The following is a 16754-nucleotide window of genomic DNA, read 5'->3' as shown; positions in this document are numbered from 1 at the left end:
GGAAGTGGGGATCTTTGGCCGTTCAGCGCGCTGCAAGCAGAAGGATGTTGCCAGTGAGTAATGGTGCAGCAGGAGCGTAGGGCGAGGGATGGCTGGGGGATGAATCAGCCGGCACAGCCCTGCACATCTGTCCAGGAGGCAGAGAGCGAGGAGGCTGAATCATGCAGAGGAAGCCACCCGACAGCCTCCAGCTGGGCTCTGCAGCAATGGTGAAATGCAGCGACCCGGGGGCAAGATGTAGAGGAAATGGCATCCCCCAGCAGGTCTGTGTGTTCCCTTGTGGCACCTTGTTGCTTTTTCGAATCTTTTTTCTTCTTTCTCCTCCTCCTCCTCCTCCACCCATCTGCCTCCTGAATCATTTCTGGATCAGCATGTGGTTTGTCAGTGGATATGTACAGTTTCTATGGAGTGCAGGCTTTCTCCTATGGATCTGTATCGTTTTGGCAGGGCTAATGGTTAATGCACATCAGTAATTGAGAAGGAAATGGATACTGTTAGGGAAGCCACTTCCCTTGCTTGCTGCCTCTCTCCATGGATGTTTATCGGGGGTAGGATGGACTAAAAAGAGGTGCAAGGCAAGCAGGGTGTGCATGCTTGTAGTTAACTTATAGCAGGAAGCTTACAAGCAGGAATGGGACTGACTTCTTACGTGGTCTGATAGTGACAGGACAAGGGGGAATAGCATTAAACTAAAAGAGGATAGATTTATGTTAGATGTCAGGAAAAAGATCTTTACTCAGAGAGCGGTGAGGCCCTGGCACTGCTACCCAGAGCAGTGGGTGCCACGTTCCTGGAGGTGCCCAAGGCCAGGTTGGATGGGCCCTGGGCAGCCTGAGCTGGTGGAGGGCAGCCTGCCCATGCCAGGGATTGAGGCTGGGTGGGTTTTAAGGTCCCCTGTAACTTAAGTCATTCTGTGATTGATTCTATGATTGATTGATTCCATGATTAATAATGGCTTTTTGTTACTGTATTTACATATCAAGAGGTTAAAAAAAAAGCTTCATATTTAAAAGACACCTCCTTGTTACTCCTCACACAAGGTTTTTGTGCCACTCACACGGTTATGTGGCAGCGCTGGTATCACTTAATGTGTGAAACATGCTGGTATGAGGAGGAGCAGGATATTTGGCATCACCATTGCTGTCACAGCTATCTGCAGTGTGACAGGGGAATGGGGTCACGTGGAGGTGGTGAGGTCTTGTGCATCAGTCTAATAGATTGGTCAGTGATACTGCTCTGGGGCTTTAGGGGAGCAGTGTCAAAACCCTAGTCTCATTTTATAGAATAAAGAGTGTGATAAAACTTAGGTGAAACACAGTTGCTGCACTTGTTAGTTCTATTTGTTGTATTTACTAAGTATCATTCGTTACCTCATGTAAGACAGTTGTAATGTATTAGGAAAAAATCAAGATAGAAATTGATTGTGGCTTTAAAAAAATCATTTCAGGATACAGATCTCCTGCAACTACCTGTTTGGCTGGCCAGACTCCTGTGTGCTTTTTGCTTATCTTGCATGTGATACAAAACAAATACCATCTGTCATGCAATAACTTCCTTTCTCATTACAGTAAATGATAATACTAATTAGCTTTGCTTGGAATCTGTTAATATTTTGTACCCTTGCATGAAAGTAGTAGGACTTGGGCGTGCAGATCTGCATGTGCTGCTTGCCTGTTCGGTGTGCCACAGGGTGAATTATTCCAACAGCTTGCTTTAACAAAGTGATTTTTCTTGTCTTTCTCTTACTTACAACTTCCCAAGAGCTTCTGCCATGGGCAGCTGTAATGACTGACTGATCCTTTGAATGATTTTGAAGGCAATTTTGCAATCGCTGGCAAACGCGCTGCCCTACAAAGCTGAGGGTTGTTCAGTAATCCATTGGGAAAGAGAGCTGTGGGGATTTGGAGGTTTCCTCCAGCTCAGGAGTGCTATTCTCTCATTGGAAAGTTTCACCACCAAGACAAAAGCCCGCATGTGAGGTTTTGGAGCCCTTCGGAGCCAAGGGCCAGGTCTCAGTTTGCAGGGGTCCTGGTCTGCACAAGCAGGATGGAGCTGTTTCTCGTAAGCTAAATGAAATCCCACATCAGTGCTGAACAAGGGTCGCAGTGAAAGGGCTGCTTTGTTGGCTGCTGCCTTGTTGCTGGAGGGAAGCACGGAGGTGGGTGGCTGGGGTGCTGCAGGTGTCTTGGTTTTTCAGAAGTCCTTTTCCCTCTGAAGACAAACAAACAAAACTGCTATTAGTCTTTACTAGGAAGGTTTTTATGAGCTTTTGAGCCGTGCTGCAGGGCTGAAAGCAAACTGGGGCCTCAGCCCAAATGCAGCCAGTCTTTGTTCTGCCTTTATGGAGACCCAGAAAAGCAGTAAAGAACAAAAAATCAAATCAAAAGGTACCCTCAGCACTGAACAAAGTCACGTAATACCAAGAGTGCTTAATGGGACGTGCACATAGCACTGTGTGTGTCATGTAACTTCCCTGAGCTGGCTGGCGGTGATTTCCAAATTCTGTTTCCTTTAGGGCAGGATTTTCCCCCTCCTCCTGCCTTGCTGCCTGCAGCACAGGGCACTGCTGTGGCTAGCGATATGCTTGGAGTTAATATGATCCTTTTTCCTCTTTTTTTCTTTCCTTTTTTCTTTTCCTGAAATGGTGGATCAGCATACGAGCCAAGTGTGCTGCTGAGCTGGGTTCAGCAGCTTTGCTGTAGGTGTGAGTTGTCATAGCGCATGGTGTTGGAGAAGAACAGCCCTTTCTGGTTTCAGAGGGAAGCTGAATGGCAGTATTAAATCCCCATGAAATATTCTTGTCCTGTTTAGAGAGAGAAATGTCCTGAAGGAGAGACTGTGAGCTTAACGTAAGGTAAAGTGCCGCAGGACACATGTGCTGCAGGACTGGGCAAGCAGTGCTGGAGAGAGGGGTGCTGAGATCAGTTTGATTCATCTCCTATTCTTACGTTAAGATGGAAGCAAAAATTTATCAGTGCAACTTTTTATTTTGTCAGCACTGGATTTGAACGACAGGACACTGGAGATCAGTCGTGATGTGATGCAGTGAGGAGCACAAGAACAACTTCCTGAGCACACAGTCAAATCCTGTCATAGAGTAGAATCACAGAATCACTCATGTTGGAAAAGACCTTAAAGATCATCAAGTCCTGAGATGGATAACTTTGTATTGAAATGGGGAAGATTTTTCATGGCTTTTACACGGATTCCACTTTAACATTGGATTTGGTCAAAGTGGCACAGATGTCATTTTTTCTTGCTGATATTTTAATGAAAAAGTGTCAGACCTGCAGGTAAATGGTACTGAAATATCAAACTTTATTTTGCTGTAGCTCTGTGTGCTGAAAATGCTTTTTTTTTTTCTTTTTTTTTCTGATGAAGAGTTGCCTTGTGGTTCTGAGAGGAAGATAGCAGTTGTAATCTGTGGCTATTTCATCCTTGCTAGAAGGTCCAAGAACCAAGCAAGCTTTAGATCAAGAAGACTGGGCGCCAGAAATGATAGTTTGTCATGATGAGATAGGTGGTGCCCTATTTGCATGAGAATTGGTGAGAATGTGGAAGCCTTGAAGACAGAAGTTTGAATTTTGAAACCCTTTCAGTGCTTGTTTGATGGAAGAGAGCTGCTTGCCGCCTGCTGGTATCTATCCAGCAGTAGAGCCACACCTGAGCTCTCCAGTGGGACGTCTGCAGGTGGTGATGAAAGGATGGAGGAGGACAGGGACCATGATGGACACAGTCTGCTGGGAACTAAGAATGAAGGCAGTGAGGAAAATAAATGTCAGGTTGGACCTTTGATGTGTGGTGGTTACCATTCTGCCTGAGAAGTGAACATCTCCTGGCTTTGCGAGCTGGAAGGTCAAGAGAGGAGAAAGTACTGAGGTAACTTGAGGAGGCATTGACATGGAATTTGAGAGATGATATTCCTCAAATACATCCTTGTAGTTGGCCTCAGAAAATCTTGTGGTGATAAGGTCCAGTGAGTAATTACGTTTTTTTCCTCATCAGTGTAGATGTTCCTTCAACTTGGTTGACTTTTCCTTTGTTCAAATGCAGTGGCCAAGGGCACCAACTCATGCTGCCATCCCAGTGGTAGGACGGTCATGTCTCAAGTTTATTGGACGAAGTGGTGATGGGTTGGGGTTGGACTTGATGGTATTGGAGGCCTTCTCCAGCCTTTATAATTCTGTGAAAGTGAGTGAGTTTGTGCTCTGCTTGAACAGCCTTGCTAGAGAAGAATTGTCACCTTCTGAAAAAATATGCTATTAAATTACAGCAGGTGTTTGGAAGTGCTCGTAGGAGAAGGCTAGGCCCAGACATCTTATTCCTCCATCCTCATACCTGACAGGTACAGTTTCCCACCCACCAGACAAAGGAGCTACTCGCCACTGAGTCAAAGCCAGATGTTTAATGAGGCTCAGGGCTTTTTCCCTGTTGGCCCTGCTGCATTGCAGTTGTTTAAGTACCATAGACTTCAATAGACAGTGCTGGCTGCACTGCACCATGCAGTTCTGGCATGCTGCAGGAAAGCACTGCTTTTCCCTGACACTATGGTCAGTCTCTTAGATGCATGAATGCCTTGTGAAAGTTGGTCTATAGACAAAGCAGCTGTGCTTCACAAAAATAATCATTGAGACACTTCATGTTTAGGAGAATTCTCCATATCCTTTAGAACAGCAATTACACCATTTTTAAAAGATATGTTTTTCTACATACATATGCACGCCCACAAGCTATAATTTTTAAAGGGTTCCCCTTCCCTTCCAATAAAAGCTACCTTTCCTCCCTGGGTTGATTATGGTTTTTGTTCTGGGTGGGGCCATCTAACAACCTGGGACAGCCCCAGCAGCAGCTGGCCAGCTGCCATGCAGCTGCGTGATCTGCAGACGCTTTCCTCTGCAACTCTTAATGCTGCTGAAGACAAATCTGTAGGGTTAAGATAGCAAAGGACTCCATTTAAGAGCATAATTAAGAATAGTTTGCCTGAAAGGTGTAGCATGCAAGCCAATAAAGTGAGGGGAACTAAGGCTAATGCTGGATTCTCAGCTGCTTTGCTTCTAACTATGTGAAAGATGTGCATCATCTAACCTTAGTGACAGTATCTCAAAAACAGAAAAAAGCCAAATATTTTCACCCACCTCACTGCTGCACATTCTGGAATAGCTGAATTGCCCGGCTGTCATCAGAAAGTGCATGGGGCAGGCTTCAGTGTGATTGCTTCACTTCATGGTGCTCCAAGCCAGCCAAGTGCCCTGGAGTCTGCAGGCTGGTCCTGAGCTTGGGAGAGGTGGATGGCTTACAAGTAATCAGAGCTTTGGTGTGCTCTCATAAAGTTAAATCTCAAGGAAAACAAACAGCTTCTGTGTGCAGGAAGCAAGGTCCATATATGGACCTGAAATATTTTAATACCTCCCCAGCATTTATCAACACTGGTGTGAGGAAAGGAGTATTGCCTATTCTAGGCTTATGGATGGAAACTGAAGACAAGATTTTGGATTGAGGGAAGTCTTGAAAATTCAGTGTGCACCTTCTGAGTGCTGATCTAGTGACTGCACCACGCTGTCATGCCCTAACCTTCATTTTTCCTTTCTTTCTTATATTTTTCTTCGTCCCTTGGCATCGATCACATGTTGGGAAATGTCTGTGGCTGGAGCCCAGTAAGATGGGTCCAAGCTCCCAGGGTAGTGCAGCGTCACCAATAACTTGATCACGTAGCAAAGTGTGCCAAGCGATTATATGAATGGAGCCAGAGCTGCACCCTGCTTACCTTGCCAAAGGCAAACCCTTCTGCAGGACAAGGTCCTTTTCTAATAAGGGGCAGAGGTCTTCTTGCTGAGATAGGGGATGGAAACTAGCTTTCCTTGCTTGATAGGAAGTGGCTCTTCAAATTGGGAGAATTGGTGTCATATCTGGACATGCTGATGTTGAGCACATGGATAAAATTGGTGGTCCTGATGGCAAAGATTGTAAAAGAGCTCTAGGTTGTGGTATCAGCCTGGATGGGAAAATGAAAAGCTGATGGCTTAGTGCCCCACCACAATGTGGTTATAATGGGCAGCGTTTAGATCAGAGCAACTAAGTTATACACATAGGTATCCACCAGTATGCAAAAATCACTGAGCATAGAGAAATCACTGAGAAGTGCAAATTATTGATGGAAATTACAAAGTACTAAGTAACTCCTGATTTCTTGATTTTTTTTTTCTTTTCCCTTTAAGTGGATGATTTCTGCAGCAAAGTAACTGAAGACAGGATTACTTTCGGCACAGCTAGAGGCTCCCATTGGGGTAGTAAATGACAGAGAAAGCTGCATTGCAGGTGGCAGTTTTCAAGCCTGGTTGGAGGAGCAGCAGTTTGTCTGGATGGCTTTTGCAGATGGATGGGAAAGAGGGTGGTATCTAAAGCCTTTTACCTCAGAAGAAAGCTTGAAATTTAATGGGACTTCTCTAGAAGTCCGAGGAATCCATGTAAAAACAAGACCAAAACTGAGCCTTGGAAGACAGGAGATGGTTGAGGCAGAAAGGCATGGTTGGGTTTATTTGTTCTTTATCTATATAGACCATATGGGAAGGAAAAGTACACAGAAGAAGAGAACACAAGTTATCCTGGATGGAAGCAGCTCAGTTTTTACACTCTAGGAAATCAGCTGGAGTGTTTTACTCAATTCTGAGCATCGGGAAGCCGTTGAAGTTGCCATGGATGAAGTCTAGGAAATACAAAGGTAACTGGATACCTCTGTAGGCATGCTTGCCTCATTTCTTGTACCAGAACACTGTGTTGAGGACTCAGATCAAAAATATTGTTAAAAACTTAGTTTCTTGGTTCTGGGAGAGCGTTGGAACGTGCCAAGTGCAGTGCAGGTAGTATAACTGAATGTTCTGAAAGCTTTCTATCAGACTGCTCAAAGTCCTCAGAGCAATAGAGATAAAATCTAAGCGTGTGTGTGCTGCACTGAGAGGTTAGTAGCTTTCATTGTGTAGCAAGAAGGAAGGAGCATCTATAAAATAAAATGGGCAAAGGGAGAACTTCAGGGTGTTTTTTGCCAGATTGGCCCTGCTGCAGGAGGTTGGCCCTGGGCAAGTCCCCTTGTGCCTCTTGATCTGTCCTCCAAATGGGTGCAGGTTGAGCTTTTCCCTCCTGATGAGCTCCTCTGGGGGCCTGGAGGTGGACGTAGATGCCCCCATGGTAGAGACTCTTTGTGACCTTTCATGATGAGCAGTTTCTTCCAGAAATTTATTGTTGTGAGCTTATGGTGTACTGCCTTTGAAAGCCCTTCAAAGAGCTGGTGGAGCTTCTTTTAAGAGTATGGCATGGTTCTCATAGGCCTGGTGATCTGAGCTGAGGTGATTCCTGTTTCCTTCCGTCTGAGGTACCAGCTGGAGTCACAGTTGTGTTTTTACTGCAATGCTGTCGTGGTTACGGGGCAATTTCTGAGGGCCATCTTCCAGGCTCCATTTGGCTCCCTTGAGTTCCTAGGTTATGTGAGCTCCATGGTTTTTCCACCGCTGTGGAGACCAATTCCCTTACACATACCATGTGGGTGTTAGCCTTGGGGCTCCACTTGGCTCGTCCTGCTCTCCTCGTCCCCATCTCTAATGGCATAGCACGGCTTGTTTGATGTCTGTGTTGACATTGGGAAACTCAGTGGAGCCGTTCCTTGTCGTTCGGTGGGTCTCTTCACTATGGGGGTCTTGAGCACTCAAGACCACGCATTGCGGAGGCGGATTTCCATCTTGGCCACAAACTCTGCAAATGCACTGCGATCGGATCGGTGCTGCCGAAATACCGCCCTCAAGAAAAACACCCTGATGAGAATGTGTGATGCTCACAAAAGGTTCTGTTTTGTTTTGTTGCCATTGCAGTGACAGCTATATTGTGCGAGTCAAAGCTGTGGTTATGACCCGAGATGACTCCAGTGGGGGATGGCTGCCGCAAGAAGGAGGCGGCCTCAGTAGAGTTGGCGTCTGCAAGGTCACGTACCCAGAGGGCAATGGAAGAAGTGGATTTCTAATCCATGGTGAAAGGCAGAAAGACAAACTGGTAATAGAACCTAATTCAACTTTTGTCTGTTCTTATAATGAGAATTATCCCGTATCTGATGCTATTGTGTTCTTGTGCAAGATTTGAAAAATAAAAATAAAAAAGGCATGTACAGATAGAGCCAGATTGTACAAAGCAATCCCATCCTCATCTAGAAGACTGTTGCCATCTCTCACTGTCCGGCCGTCATGCTGCACGAGCAGGTAAATTTTCAGCATCGTGTGGAAAGAACCCCCCTCTGATTCCTTGAGAAAGAGCCTGCGTTTTTCTCACATCTAGCAGGGCAATGTGAGAAGTGAATTGAAGTGTAAAGAATCCATGAAGCCAGTCACATTGCACTGAGTAATGCAGCGCAAGACTTTAAAAACGGCAATGAATTATTTATGCTGCGTGCTGCTCAAGGTTCGAACAAGCAGGGTGAGAATATGAAGACAAGTTGTCTCTTATGAATTGACGCACTCGGTTTCTTCTGGTAGCTGTTTAGATGGAGGAAAAAAAAAAAAGATGCTTTCCTTTCCCGTACAAAGCAAATTAATAAAGCCTCTTCCTTTTTTTTGCAGAGTCTGGTTTAACTGTTGTATTTTGTTACCGCATTTTTATATATTCGATTCTTCTGAAATCCACTCTTATGAAGAGATGGGCTGGCTTAAAAATAGGCTCCCCACACAGGCTCAGGAAGCTGAGTGCTTGGGAAAAAGTGTATATATATCACTTGAGATGGAAATGGCCCTGCTTTCAAAAGTTCTGGTGCTTTAAAGCTGTTTATAGTGCAGCTCATCTTTTGCGTTAGTGTTTTGCTTAGGATGCTTTTTTTTTACATTATTTTCAAGCAATGCTTAGGTTTGGGGGAAACAGGGTAAGACTTAAAAGCTGTTTCTGTTCTCCTTGAGCATCACCCTAGAAATGATTTTTGGCACAGCAGCGTGGCTGGGCATGAGGGAGGAAAGAGAAGTGGGGGAGTGTAATAGCACCTCCTAAATCTGCCCCAGCAAAAAGTACCTACTCAAAGCCTAATGAAAAGATGAATGTGTGATGCTTATGAGAACAATTAAAGGATCTGGTGTTTATTAGTCATAATTTAGTAGGGAAGGATGTGCTCTCTACCAGCATAGCGCAAATCATGACTTGGCTTGCTTTTGGGGAGAGGAAGGCACTGGTTGAGGTTGAAGTGGTGACATCTGTGTCTTTGGTATGGGAAAAGTGACTTTGCTCCTCTCCTTTTCCCAGGTGGTGCTGGAGTGCTTCGTGAAGAAGGACCTGGTGTACACCAAGGCGAACCCGACCTTCCACCACTGGAAAGTGGACAACAGGAAGTTTGGGCTCACTTTTCAAAGCCCCGCCGACGCTCGAGCCTTTGACAGAGGCGTGAGGAAAGCCATTGAGGACCTCATTGAAGGTACCAGGGCGTGTGGAAACTTGAAGTGTGTTCAAAGCAAGGAGATGGGGAGATGTCAGGGTTGAATATCGGCCCTTGGGCTTGGAAGTCTCTTTGGTTCTTCCAAGCGTGCCAGGGAAGCTCACTTCAGAGAGCTGTGTCTCTCCATTCCTTCAGGAGAGAAGGGATTTAAGCCTAAGAACTCTTTTATCCCCTCTGATCTGGTCTGCCGGGATCTCACCCGTTAGTTGTTGTGTGGGTATGACTGCTTTTCTGATAGGCTGTGCTTTCGTGTTAGGGACAGCAACAGCCCAGGCTCGCCTTTATGTGTAGCCGAATCTACTTACACTGAGTCTTTGTTAAATCAGCCGAGGATGAATTCCTGCACGAAGCTGAATTAAAACTTTGTTTTGTTTTTGCAGTAATTACTTTTGTCTGTGTCCGCTTGGCTGAATGGCTGTGCTTGAAGACTTTGTTGTTTGTTGGGGTTTTTTTTGGTAATTCTTTAAAAATGCATTTGAATTGCCCATGCTTTGAAGAGGTCATAAATTCTTCCTCTTCACATCTCGCTGCAATCAGTCATAATACAACTATAATCCAGTACTACTTGATTTTATTTACATGAAAATTGATTCTCTGATTTTTAGCCATCCCACTTCATGCAGGGGCTCAGTGCCCTGTCCTTGCTTTACCATGTAAGGGATAGGTACAGAGTGGGGATTAATCCTCCATGGCTCTTTCCTGCTTTGAGGAAGCATCTTTTCAACTACTGGCCATTCGCTTTTTCCTGTTTGTTTGTTGACCTGAACAAATCATGGCTGACCCTCTGCTTTCTTCCTGCTTGCTAACACAGGAAGCATTTTGATTCACAAAAGTGACATTTTATAGAAATGACACATGGCCAAGCAACATTTAAAGATTTTAGCTCAGTTGTATCAAGTATTTTGGAGATGCACCCAGTACATGGCAACTCCTATTCTTCTCTTTTTGATCCATTTTGCAGTGGAAGTATTTAAAACCGAGTTCCTCTGCATCTCAGATACTTCAAAATCAGCAACTCTATATTTATCGCATTAACAGCACAGACTGATCCTCATGAATGTGCTCCTGCTTAACTTCCAAATAAGGCTTTCTGAATGGAAAACAATCACTGGCACGTGCACACACAGTGTCAGGCCTTGGCTTTCATTTGCTGCTCGTTTTTTGTTTGCTTCATCAAATTCAGCAGGTAATATTAAGCAGGGCAAACCGTGCATCTGAAGCTTCATGAAATCACAGCTCTATCCAGTAGGTTATTTTGTGTTGCTTTGAAAATCTGTATGTTTTGTGTACAAGTACAGTAATCCTGGGCAGCTTTGTAGAGAAAATCTAGATTTTTATTTTTTATTTTTTATTTTAAAGCTATTGTGGCAACCTGCTTGAATGTTTTCACATTAGCTTAGTGCTTTAAGTGGGCTTTCACACTTGGTTCTGCACATCTTACGCTTACGCAACGGAATGCAGCCAAGGCTGGTAGAGTTTAGCATTATATAAGGTACATTATTTAGGAAAAATTTCCAGAGTGAAGGTGCTACAAAGCATTTAGCTATTCTAGTTAGAGATGAATGTGGCTGCAACCCAGTATAATGAAGCACCTCAATGAGGGGACACCCATGGGGTGAGAGGAGAGACCAGAGATGTAGGATACAATTTCCCACTTTTTGAGGCAGTTGTGTATATTTTCTGTCTTTTTTTATGGCTTTGTGAATTTCAGTTCCTTACAGATACATTGCTTACATGGGGAAAGATGATTGTGTGACGAATAGCTGATAGCAGAGATGTTTAACTGTATTTAATAACTTGCTAATTTACAAGAAGAAAAAAAAAACATCAAAAACTTCCTTTTCAAAGTAAGGTTTGTTTTTCAATAAGAAGTAATTTTTCTGCCCCAGTTTCAGAGCATTCTTGAGGAGTAACTCATGAGTGGCCCTAAGCACCGATCAGGGCATAGCTTTACTGTTCTTCAGAAATGAAAGCCTTCTGCAACTGGAAATGCTGACTGCTATTTTTAGCAGAGTTAATTAGCATTGGCAGCGGTGTAGTTACATGTCAAGAAACACTCTCAGATGTTACCTTTCCAACCCAGCTAACAGCAGGTGGTTTTTCTTCCAAAAAAAGCCACTTTTTACATCTATCCAGCAAACAAAGTTGTTAGCCTGCAAGCATTCACCAGCCTGGTAGTAATAACAATTGGAAAAGTGGCATGGAAGTGTCGTATTTAAAAAAAAAAACCTGTTTATTTCTAGGGTCTACTACTTCCTCTTCAACGCTTCACAACGAGGCTGAGGTTGGCGACGATGATGTCTTCACAGTAAGTGCATCTCCCTTCAGGTCATTCTCCTTTGTGCTCTGGTTTGACACTGTCAGGTTTGAAAGGCTTAAGGGTTTTTTTTTGTTGTTGTTTTATTACCTGGGTTTGGCTTCCGGCTTTAATTACGTTTGTACAGTGGGTGTGTTTTATTTGATGGAAGCATAAACCCTGCAGAAGGTAAACCTCTGCAGGAGCATTGGGTTTCTCTTGATCTCCCATTGCCACGTGAAATGCATGACAAAGCAGAGCAGATGTTGTCAGGGCTGGAAGTGAGCAAGTAATGTCCCTCCAGTTTAATATGCCTTGGTCTGAGTCGTTCTTCTCTGTAAGTAAGTACAGTAGGTAGCTGCTTCTCAGGTGTGCAGTCAAGGAAATGAAGTTCTGAAAAATTGCCTTTGTTATTGGGAACAAAAGTCAACCTTGAAGGCGTTCGGTGCGTACGTGAAGGTAGAAAGTTCAGACAGCAGGAGGAAGGCAGACTGGTACGTGAGCTACCCAACCAGTGGTGGCTGAAGGAGGAGTGAGTTGCTCATAGTGAATTTGTGGTAATGTCTGAAATGTGTTTTGGAGCTTTTTTGAAACAGGAGCACCTCCTGTTCCTGCTGCACTTGAACACTTTGAAAAGGAGGAGGAAAAAAAAAACACAGCAAAAACAGTGAATATGTCAGATGAAATTGTAATCTGATCACTGATATTCCATGGACTGAAAACAACGCTCACAATGAGTACTTTGTTTTACTACACTTATTTACCTGGCTCCACTCACAACCCCCTTCCTTACACAACAAATGCCCTCGTTGCATGGTGCAGGTGGGGGTGGGCTGCCAGGTGGGATGTCCTCGTTCAGATCCTTCTTTGGGACACCCCTTTGCACCTACAGGGAGCAGGGCAGGGCTGAGGATGGGGAGGAGTGCTATCCATCCAGCCAAAAGGTGGCTTTGAAGGCCAAGTGAGATGGCACAGGACAGGGTTTTGTGCTGTGGTCCCACCCAGCTGCTGGCACATCATCTGGCCTGTCCTTTTGTCATGGCTCCAGAGGCTCCAGAGGCAAACAACAGCAGGCAGGGTTAAAAGGTGACTTCCTGTGCTCTGCAGAAAACCCATCATTAGCAGCTGCTTCCCAGCTACCTGCCAGGGGTGATTTATAGGCGCAGAGCTGGGGGAGGCCCTGCTGGAGCCAGGCCAGCTTACCAATTTGTGCTGTTTTGTCCCCAAAGCAGGGCTCTTCTGTTGTTATCGGAGTGAGGACGGAGTGAGGATGGTCCCTGAATGCGTGGGCATCCACCAACCAGCTCTCATTGGGTGAAGCATGGAAATGCTCCTTGTTAAAGCAGTGGAAAGCAGCCTGCAGAAAGAGCAAAGGAGACTTTTTATTTTTTTTAAACTACAGTCCTGCCAGTTGACATTTGGGGGTGCTCCTGTATTCGTCCACAGACCCAACATTATGTTGATTTTTAAACTGGCAGTACTTGTTACAGGAGGAGGAAATTGATGCCATTTGGGATGTGTTGCATTCTTTCAGGGAATCTGAGCGAACCGTGCACCCAATCCACTCAAACTCCCGCATTCCCCCAAAACGCTGAGGCTCTTCCCTCAGCCTCACCTGGGTGCTCATCACCCAGCATCTTGGGTTTCTTGGGCTGAATCTCTCCTTTCACTGCAGTAAAGTTCTTTGAAGTTCTTGGCTTGCCATTTATCTGGGAATCCTGCTAGATGATGGTGGAGCCTGAGATCTGCATAAGCCAGAAATAACACACTGAAGTGTATAGGGCTTTTAGACTGGAAGAAATTAATGTGCAGTGTTTTTTGGAGGCTGGTTTGTGTTCTGGTATTTTTACCCTTCTGTTTCATTCTTTCTTTACACCCCTTTTAAACTTATATATATGATAGTCCATTTGGTCCTCCTTGCCCAGAAAGCATTTATTACAACTCTCCTGTAAACGCTTTTCCCCAACCACAGCAATAGATTGTTAGGGTTTGGTTTTTCACTCTGTTTTAAAGAGAAAGCACATTTGCTCTTTTTATTTCCTAAGGTAGCTATTAAAATCTTTGCAGTCCTCCCCCTCTCCCACACATGGATGAATAAACTTGACTGCGTGCGGCAGAATTTTCAGAAGCATCTGCATGATTGAGTCATTTAAGCAGTCATTTACGCATCTCTGAAAATCCCAGCCGCTGCCTCCAGTCCTTGCTGCAAGGTCCTGCCTCTCCTTGAAGATGTTGCAATCTGTTCGACCGCTGCGGTCCAGAATTGGAAATGGAGCTTTGCAGATCAGTGCTGCAGCTCAGGCAGCAGTGCCCATCTGCCCCTTTCTTATGGCAGCCCAGCCATCGTTCTGAAGCATGGATTGCGTCTTTAAAAACAGGGCTCTGCCATCTGATAACTCTGCCGTGCTTTAGACCCGTAGTGATGAGAGAAATAAATACAGCCCTCTGTTCTGAGAGCCCTACCTAAGGGAGCAGAAAGCTGAGGTCTGTGGAATAAATGTCACTGACTTTGGGGGGAAAACGCTAATTTCTGAACTGAAATCTCCATTTAGAAGTTTAACAATATGTAGTTGTGTTTCTTTAATTCCAGATCCTCAGTAGAGCCCATAAATGTTTTCCATATGTTAGCAAATAAATTTCTCCTGTCTTGTACGTTATAAATCGTCTTCTCAAGAGATGCAATCTGAGTAAGACTAGCCATCCGCTCCGTCCCTGCTGGGGGAAGCATTGTCTTTGCAGCGGGCTGAGATTTGTCTTCATCCATCCAGCCTGCATCTTCAGACTTCTTTAATTAACATTCACTTTGCAAATACCATTTAATAAGGATCGAATGATTCTCTAGTTCCTCGGCCACAGAATTTGCTGTATAATTGAGTTCTTCTGCAGATTTTTTCCTTAATCTACACTTTTACTTTCAATTACAGATAATAATCCCACATGACCATGAAATGAAAAATGTGAAGTGAGTCCAAGGAAAGAAAGGTCAATGTCTTCCAGAGTCTGCAGAGTGCCTGAAACAGTCTCTTTTTAGTAAGCCATCCAAAAAAACAGAGGTGTTCATTCTGAAACCCTATGGCCAGTGCAACTGAATTGCTGCTCATGTGTTTTTCAGATAAAAGGGCAGCAGTGTGCCTGCTTTAGTACTAAAGACAAGACTCCCACTGGCAGAGGAACGATGGCTCCTGTGTCCTCTCTGCTTTAGGAACCTAAAAATGGCTGCAGTCCTCTTTTGGCTTAACAGGAATGAGAGGAAAAAAAACCCCAAAAACACAAAGAAAACCAACCTTGCTAAGTTTCACAATCATGTTACAGTGGTAGCTGTTTCCTGCAATTAACAGTAATTTTAGAAATCCTTTGTTGAAAGTGGGACATTCAGAGTTTTTTGCAGATGGTGGAGATGTGATCTAGAAAAGTGTAGCTGAGCTACAGGCTTTGGTTCATTGACATCTGGACTCAATCCACTGCTTCTCTTGCAGATTTCCAGGATCATGGCTAAAAGCTTGCTTGCCTTCTTTCTCCAGAAGCAGAACAGGGCAGATGCTCTCTTTTTTCACTCAGGGGACCTGGACACACCTTGCTGCTACCAAGTTTACCCATTGTTTTCCCTCCCGTAGATAGCTGGCATCCTGCTGCTAGGATCCATACCCACAATCTCCAGACTCAGACTTCCCCCACAAAGCCATGTATTCAGGGCCATCCCACACCCCTCACAGCCCTTTCTCGACACAGAGATGTTCCCCTGTTGCTCAGGGATGCTGGAGCCAGGAAGCTGTCCCACAGCTTGGATGCTGCTGGCGTTCATTGCTGGGACAGACGCGATGCTGGCGGTACGGGTTGTGGCAGATGTTAACGTTACAGCCCTCCTCGCATCTCTTCTGGTTTCATAATTAAAAAAACAGATTTCTCCCTGCTGCCTTTCCATGAAACCTTTTCCCTACTTTCATCTCCCATGTGGGCCTCAAGTGTGTTACAGCCTCACTATTAAAATTTATAAGATTTATGTTAGTTAGATAAACACTAAATCTAACTTTTCTTGCTGGCTTGGTCGTTTCATATTCAGATGGTTCTTTTAAAGAACGACTGCAGCTCATTTTCTTTAAAGTACATACGTAGAGACCCAGCCCAGTTACTTTGGATGGCTATACTTGTGCATTTTATTTCCTTCATGGGTTTGCACTTGGGATTAAGAAGCAGCAAGAGCCTGCAATTTCCTTTTTTCTTAGGCTGAGATATGGTAAAATCAAGGAAAAGCTACTCTTGGAGGAGCAGAGCTCTGGATGGTACTGGTGGGGTGCAGTGCTTAGGTTGTCACTGCAAGCAAAGCAGCATTGATTGCTCCGTAAGACCAAGCAAAGCGACTGGGGACCCGTCACAACAATAGAGTCAGGAGGCATTACCTGTGGTATTCTTGCTTAGCAATGCCCAGATAACAGAAGGGTTCAGTGCTCCTAACCACATCCTCTGGACCTGGAGCTGGTGTTGTAAAGCACAGCTATTCCAACTGAGATGAAAAAATACATAGAACCATAGAATACGTAGTTTGGAGAAGACCGCTAAGGTCATCAAGTCCAACCATCAATACATCCCCACCATGCCCACTAACCCATGTCCTTCAGCGCCATGCCTGCCTTTTTCTTGAAAAATTCCAGGGATGGTGACTCCACCATTTCCCAGGGCAGCTGTTCCAATGAATTACCACTCATTCTGAGAAAAAATGTTTCCTAATATCCAACCTCAGCCTCCCCTGGCACAACTTAAAGCCATTCTCTGTCATCCTATTGCTGTTAACCTGAAAGAAGGGGCTGACCTCCACCTCACCACAACATTTTTCCCGCCTCTTTTCCTCAAGTTGACTTTGTCTGGATGAGTTTATGTTGGTCAATGGGAACAGTAACATTCAAAGAGGTTTTCAGTAGGGAGAATCAAGTGGGAAGTTTTTCTCTGGTTGGCAGGACTTTATAGCGGTGTGCTTCCCCCCTTCAGATTCTCCAGTTTCTTTTAAGT

The 16754-nt window shown here is 44.7% G+C and overlaps 1 protein-coding gene across 1 annotated transcript in view; it reads left to right on the top strand.

Moving 5' to 3' along the window:
• SPRED2 (sprouty related EVH1 domain containing 2) overlaps positions 1 to 16754 on the top strand; it is a 50918-nt gene that overhangs the window by 19933 nt on the left and 14231 nt on the right. The window contains exons 2-4 of the mRNA XM_048935870.1: positions 7860 to 8037; positions 9265 to 9433; positions 11698 to 11762. Coding sequence (XP_048791827.1) covers positions 7860 to 8037; positions 9265 to 9433; positions 11698 to 11762 — 412 coding nt within the window. The remainder of the gene's footprint in view (positions 1 to 7859; positions 8038 to 9264; positions 9434 to 11697; positions 11763 to 16754) is intronic.

Source organism: Lagopus muta, chromosome 2 (genome assembly GCF_023343835.1).
Source record: "Lagopus muta isolate bLagMut1 chromosome 2, bLagMut1 primary, whole genome shotgun sequence".
Classification (NCBI taxonomy): Eukaryota; Metazoa; Chordata; class Aves; order Galliformes; family Phasianidae; genus Lagopus; species Lagopus muta.
The sequence above is the reverse complement of the archived record's forward strand: the minus strand, read 5'-3'. Positions and strand labels throughout refer to the sequence as shown.